The 6,663-nt window shown below is 53.2% G+C and overlaps 2 protein-coding genes across 2 annotated transcripts in view; one reads left to right on the forward strand and one right to left on the reverse strand.

The window, feature by feature from the left end:
* Positions 1-621, reverse strand: part of TCTA (T cell leukemia translocation altered) — a 78,541-nt gene extending 77,920 nt beyond the window's left edge. Inside the window, exon 1 of the mRNA XM_086938788.1 lies at positions 307-621. Within this exon, the coding sequence (XP_086794914.1) occupies positions 307-517 (211 nt within the window). The 5' untranslated portion in view covers positions 518-621. The remainder of the gene's footprint in view (positions 1-306) is intronic.
* Positions 622-1,935: 1,314 nt separating this feature from the next.
* Positions 1,936-6,090, forward strand: LOC147692569 (uncharacterized). The gene is made up of 3 exons (XM_086939536.1): positions 1,936-3,600; positions 3,956-4,147; positions 5,773-6,090. Exons 1-3 carry the CDS (start codon positions 1,936-1,938, stop codon positions 6,088-6,090), a joined length of 2,175 nt encoding a protein of 724 aa, XP_086795662.1.
* The last annotated feature ends 573 nt before the right edge of the window (positions 6,091-6,663 follow it).

The raw sequence follows: 6,663 nt of genomic DNA on the forward strand, positions 1-6,663 counted from the left end.
GCTACAGTTCTAGACTTTGGTTTTCATGGGCGGAACCCCGGAGTACAGAACATTCATAAAGTAGTCCTGTAAAATAGCTTATGCCTTCATGGTGTGTCCTTTTTAAAACTGAAGCATGCCCCTTATCCAATTTGGAGCTGGAGCCCTTTCCGATAGCCTAAAACGATAAACTAATACTTGGAGACATCCAGACAGTATTTTAAACAGCTCTCGTCTCAAGAAGGATACTCTGCAGAACACATGCCCCAGAGGAGTGTTGCTGTGGAAAGTTGTAATTTCCAAGAACTGGGTGCTGCTCCTGCTCACCTTGACGGTAGTACATGTTGTTGACGGTGGGGCCGTACACCCTCCACGCTAAGTGAATGGCCAGCAGGCTGAGCAGTAGCCAGCCCAGCAAGAACTTGAAGATGGCAACCCTCATATCATTCTGGTCCCAGTCTTGCAGGAACTCCGTGCCCAGTGAGGACAGGTACTCCAGCATCCTTGATCCTAGCTCAAAATCCCAAGGCTCCTCCATTGCCAGCAGCACCGGCTGTCAGGCCAGTACTCCCATCCACCAGCTGCTACGGTGGAACACCCATCTGTGCAACCGTACCTTGTAATAGACACAAAGAGAGGACTAGCGTGACAATGGTAAATATAGAGAGGAATGAAAGAAACTGCTAATTCACCTGTGGAATTACTGCCACAAAACGAAAGAGTAGCGCCGACACAACCACAGTAATTATCTAGGCACCTACGCAAAGATACATATAGATAACTACAATATGCAGGGTTGTTTCTAAGTGTCTGCGGATAATTACAATAATTTGCTGATTTTAGTTTTTGTTTGTGCAAATGTAAGGGTACTATTAAGACTTGGTAAACGTTGTTGAAAATATAACTGTCAAAAAGAGGTAATGATGAATAAGGCGTTCTGAGCGAGCTACTTATACATTTCCCGTTGAATGTCCCATTCCAAGATGTCTGCCTTGCTTGCATCATTTCAGAACGGAGTGAAAAATATGAATGTAACTACTTCTCCTTCTATTTAGACATTGGAAAATTGCATTTTTGTTGCTTTGTCCGGGATGGCAAATCCACCTTCCCGTAAACTCAAAACATTTGAAAACACCCGCCAGATTTCCTTTCAGGAGGCTTTGTTTGGTTTAGTCCTTTTTTTATTTCGCGAAAAGGTCTCACCCTACTGCTCCTGTAATCGACCACAATAGGCCATTTGTGGGGAGAAACCTTTCTAGGTGGGTGGGCGAATTCTATGTCAGGACGGAGGCGAGGATTATGCAGTCCTTTCTTCTCTTTATTATAATCAGCACTTCAAAGAAAAACCAATCAAAACATTTTTCTTGAACCACAACTCCCATGAGCACATGGGAAAACAGTGTCCATAGCAACCAGCAACCAATGATGGCTCCGTCCGCCGTATAACTAGCCATGACGTCCTCTTCTATTCCTCTTTCTTCTCTGCTCGTCAGATAAGTCAAACCTTTTATCTTCCTGACGTTTGGTGTCTTGTGTGGATTAAATTGTTTTGCTTGTGCAATAGCGCTTGCTTTGCGGTGCGCTTGATTTGTTTTAGCCCCTCGGCAGTTCGACGTGCGTCAGGCGCTGCTTGCGCCGTCTCTGCCGTTTCCCTCATCGCGGGCTCTGTGGAGAGCGTCTTCGCTTCCCCTTAGATCCGTTGGGCGCCGCTGTTCGGGTTAAGGCTGCGATTGCGGCGCTTGCCCCTCGGATCGGTGCGCTGAGGCAGGTTTTCACCTGACTCACCAACCCTCGCCTGACACCGGGACGGTGTACTTGCGCGCCCTCGTGTGCGTCGCCCTCTAGTGGCGGTTGTCAGTCACCGCACCTTTAGTTGACAGCGGTACTGTCTGAGCACCGGCGAGGGGGCTACCTTCTGTAATTGAATAAAGGTGTTAGTGCTCTCACCCTCACACGATGCAGACTGCTGATCAGTCGGCTCCCCTCACTCAGGGGACGGAGGAACCTGGCTGTTCCCAACCACTGCCGCCGGCGGTTGGCCGCGCGTTGTCACAGGCGCTGGATTCGGTGCTAGCTCCTTTGCGGGAGAGTGTGGAGGCCCTCACTCAGAGTATCCCCGGGGTGTTCAGTGGCGCAGTGCCTGCGACCCGCGGAACTAAAGGCGTGCAGGGGGGAGGAAAAAAGTCGGCGAAGCGTCACGCGGGGCACTTGGAGGAGTTCGACCGCCTGAGGGAATCCTTCCATAAAAGTGCGCGGACGCTTAAAAATCTACCCTGCCGGGAGGGATTCTTCCCCGGAGATGATGGCGACGAGGTCGCCCCGAATTCAGACCTGGATGATGGTTTCCCCTTGGAGGGAGAGGGTGTAACCGAGGACGAGTCCCCCTCGGACGATGAGGATGAGGGCTCAGGACGCCCTTGGCGTCCTGCGTCGCACTCCTCTGGGTCCCTGGCAGGGGATGACAAAGTCCCGGACATGTTCGACCCGGCGAGGATCTATCATCCGCGCTCGTCGGAATGGACCCCGGATCCCAAGGTGGCGGCGTACGTAGCCAGTAAAGTGCGCCAGCCCCTGGAAAAAGAGATTAGGACCCGCATGCGGGGTGAATGCCCTCGACCTAAACTGGAGGGCAGAGTGGCAGCCACTCCTGATATTGACGAGAAGCTGTACGCGTTCTTCGCCAAATTTATGAAAGACCCCAGGAAGGGTATTGATCGCTCCTGGCGCAGCTGCCAGGACAAGCTCCTGGACGCCGTGGGCCCCGTCACCCAGATCATCCAGTTGGCCGAGAGGGCCAAGGAGTCGGGGTCTCCGATGTCCACGGAGGTCGTGGCAGGTTGGGCTCAGCGGGCCCTATGCTTCCTGGGGAACGCAAACTGTGCGTTGGCGGCAGAACGGAGGAGATCCCTCCTCATCAAAATAGATCCGAAGCTAGGGGATCTAGCCACGTCAGAGGCAGGCCCTGTTGCACAAGGCAGGCTTTTTGGTGAGCCGTTTATTAGGGAACTCAACAAGTTCGTAACAACTTTCTCTGCACTCGACAGAGCACAAACGTCCATAAAGAAGATTTTTCCAGGACGGGTTTTTGCTGGGGCCGGACGAGGACGGGGTCGCTCCTCCGGCCGTCAGCCCCAGCAAGGCCCTAACAACAAGGCCCAGCAGCGCCGTAATAATGGCTGGACGGATGGACGCCAGGGGAACTTCTACCCTAGCAGAGGTGCCGGCCGAGGGCGCGGCAGAGGTTACCACGGTGGTGCAAACGCACCAGGAGGCCCCTCCGGTGAGTGTTACCCTTTTTTCCCCAGTCGTTCTGGGAGGGAGGCTTCGGGATCATCTCCACAATTGGAGCAAGATCTCCTCGGACCCGTGGGTACTTCAGACAGTCAAGGGGTTCAGGATAGAGTTTTACGGCACTCCCCTACAGAGAGTTCGCCCTCGTCCCTTGGTTTTTTCCTCAGAGGACAGACTTCTTGTCGACACAGAAATTGCAGATCTCCTCAAAAAAGGCGCGATTCGCAGAACGCGCCTGCACCCTTCGGGCTTCCTCAGCAATATTTTCCTGGTCCAGAAAAAGGACAAAGGCTTTCGCCCAGTTATCAACTTGCGAGAATTCAACGAGTGGTTGGTCTACCGCCATTTCAAGATGGAGGGCATCCATCTTCTCCGAGACATTCTCCTTCAAGGGGATTGGATGGTCCGTCTGGACCTGAAAGACGCGTATCTCACGGTACCGATCTTTCCCCCTCACAGGCGCTTCCTTCAGTTCATGTGGAACGAGAACGTTTTCGAATTTCAAGCCCTTCCGTTCGGCCTCTCGTCGGCCCCATGGTGCTTTACGAAGCTCCTTCGGCCGGTGGTGGAAACACTACGCGAGAGGGGGGTTCGGATGATCATATACCTCGACGACATCCTGATCATGGATCAATCGTCGGATCGTCTGCGGTCACACTTGACCATGACTATTGCCCTGCTCCAGGACCTGGGGTTTGTGGTGAATGCCCCGAAATCGGATCTCCTCCCGAAGAGACAAATCTCTTTCCTGGGCTTCCTCATAGATTCCGAGGCGGCGAGTCTCAGTCTCCCGCAGCAGAAGGTGAACAAGATCCGCAAGGAACTTTCACAGACCCTGAGGAAGGACAAGATCTCCCTTCGACATCTGGCCCGTGTTGTGGGCCTGCTCTCCTCCTCGATCCAAGCGATCTTTCCGGGCCCACTACACTACAGGGCTCTTCAACGCCTGAAGGCACAACACCTCCGGAAAGGCCTGACTTATTCCGAACTCATCTCCCTCACGGAGGAAACGAGGACGGAACTGCGATGGTGGATAGAACACATGAGTGCGTGGAACGGGAGAGCGATCTTCGGATCCAGCCCGGACCTGATCATAGAATCGGACGCCAGCAGGGAGGGCTGGGGAGCCCGTTGCGGAGAGATCACAATGGGAGGCCGTTGGTCGGAAGACGAGCTCCGTCTCCACATCAACTGCCTGGAGCTTCTGGCGGGCTCCTTTGCGATCAAGTCCCTGACGCAGAACAAAGTATCGTGCTGTATTCTACTACGCATGGACAACATGTCAGCGGTTCAGTATATCAATCGCCTGGGTGGACCTCGGTCCAAGGCCTTAGCGAACATGGCGAAGGACTTCTGGCACTATTGCCTGGAGAAACAGATTTCTGTCTCGGCGGAATATCTCCCAGGCACGCAGAACTCGATAGCGGACTGGCACTCCAGAAACTTCCTGGACTTCAGCGATTGGAGGCTGCACACAGCGGTCTTTCAGGCCCTGCAGGGAGCTTGGGGTCCATTCACGCTGGACCTGTTTGCCTCCAGGCTCAACCGTCAACTTCACAGGTTCGTGAGCTGGAGGCCGGACCCGGAGGCGGTCGCGGTCGATGCCTTTTTACAGGACTGGGCGACGGAACAGGCGTACGCCTTCCCTCCGTTTCTCATGATTCCTCGAGTAGCGGCTCAAGTTCGCCGCCAGCGAGCTTCCCTGGTTCTAGTGACCCCCTTTTGGCGGGCTCAGGCATGGTTTCCCTCACTGCTGGAGCTGTCTTGGGACTGTCCAATTCAACTGCCCTCGTTTCCGTCGCTACTTTCGGGGCCTCTGGGAGAAGGGCACCCGCTAGTACTTCAAGGGACCCTGGTCCTCATGGCATGGAGGATTTCCGGGGTCGGTGGCAGGACGACCGCCTTTCGGCGGGAGCAGCAGAGCTCATCAGCAAGGCCTGGGCCCCGGGTACGATCAAAAGGTACCGATCGGCTTGGCAACGGTGGCGTCGTTGGTGTCTGGGAAGACACGCCGATCCGGTGGGGGCCGACATTACCCTCGTTCTGAATTTCCTGGCTGAACTGTCCGACTCGGGTTTGGCGTATCGGTCCATTAATTCTTTCCGGTCCGCCATTTCGGCAGGACATGTTCACGTCGATGGACGCCCGGCGGGAGAACACCCTTGGGTTTGCAAACTTATGAAAGGCGCCAGGCTTTCGGTTCCTCCCGAGCCCAGGTACTCCAGTCTCTGGGATGTCAATATCATTCTCAGGTTCCTTACCTCTTGGCGGGATAATAGCTACCTGTCTAGGAAAGAGCTGTCAGCGAAGCTGGCTATGTTGCTGTGTCTGGTTTCGTGTAAACGAGTCTCTGACGTGCGGGCGCTAGACGTCTCGGCACGCGTATTTACTCCGGAAGGGGTAACGTTCACAGTGGCTAGGCGTACAAAGACTAGCATCAGGTCAGTATCGTACCCATCTTTCTCAGATCACCCTAAATTGTGTGTGGTGCGTTGCCTCAAGGCGTATGAAGACATGACCGAGGATTGTCGCCCACCGGGAGAGCGTCAACTCCTCATTGCTCTGAGGAAACCTTTTAAAGCGGTTTCATCCCCGTCTATTGCCCGATGGGTCCGTTGGCTTATGGCCGAGGCGGGCATAGATGTGACCACGTTCGGAGCTCACTCTGTTAGAGGTGCCATGGCTTCTAAAGCCATTCAGGTAGGTGGTAGGTTGGAGGACATTATGGCGGCAGCAGACTGGTCCTCGGAATCTACCTTCAAAAAGTTTTACTTCAAGCCTATCTATGGCGCAGCAGAGCTTGTTGTGGATAAGCTTTGAAACTGCATAATCCTCGCCTCCGTCCTGACATAGAATGCGAAATTTCCTAGCTAACGTAACGGAAAGTTTCAATTCTATTAAGGACTAGGAGGCGAGGATTATCCCACCCGAGCCGGGGCGGCATCGTCCCCCCCATGTACCATCGTATTTCAGTAAGTACTACTTTTTGAAGTGTATTGCAACCGTGTTATACTATGCATTGTGAAGATCACTGTCGTTGACCATGTCAGTTAACTGATTTGCTAACTATACTGTTTATGCATGAGCCATGCTTCGTAGTTTTCTACATGCTATGTATTGATGTGCCTCGCTTCTGGTCAGAAGGACTGGATAACGTTTTCCTTATTTACTTTAGGACACGACCAGAAAGAATAAGGTGTGTTACGAAACGGTCTGCCTCACAGAGAAGACGAGGAATAGAAGAGGACGTCATGGCTAGTTATACGGCGGACGGAGCCATCATTGGTTGCTGGTTGCTATGGACACTGTTTTCCCATGTGCTCATGGGAGTTGTGGTTCAAGAAAAATGTTTTGATTGGTTTTTCTTTGAAGTGCTGATTATAATAAAGAGAA

This window comes from Lissotriton vulgaris, chromosome 9 (genome assembly GCF_964263255.1).
Source record: "Lissotriton vulgaris chromosome 9, aLisVul1.2, whole genome shotgun sequence".
Lineage (NCBI taxonomy): Eukaryota > Metazoa > Chordata > Amphibia > Caudata > Salamandridae > Lissotriton > Lissotriton vulgaris.

Bases quoted from the DNA above. Each gene is read 5' to 3' on its own strand.
- LOC147692569 (XM_086939536.1), top strand. From the start codon at position 1,936: ATGCAGACTGCTGATCAGTCGGCTCCCCTCACTCAGGGGACGGAGGAA. The intron at 3,601-3,955 runs GTTGGTCTACCG...GCCCTGCTCCAG, and splicing joins TTGCGAGAATTCAACGAGTG to GACCTGGGGTTTGTGGTGAA. The intron at 4,148-5,772 runs GTGGGCCTGCTC...CGTTGCCTCAAG, and splicing joins TTCGACATCTGGCCCGTGTT to GCGTATGAAGACATGACCGA.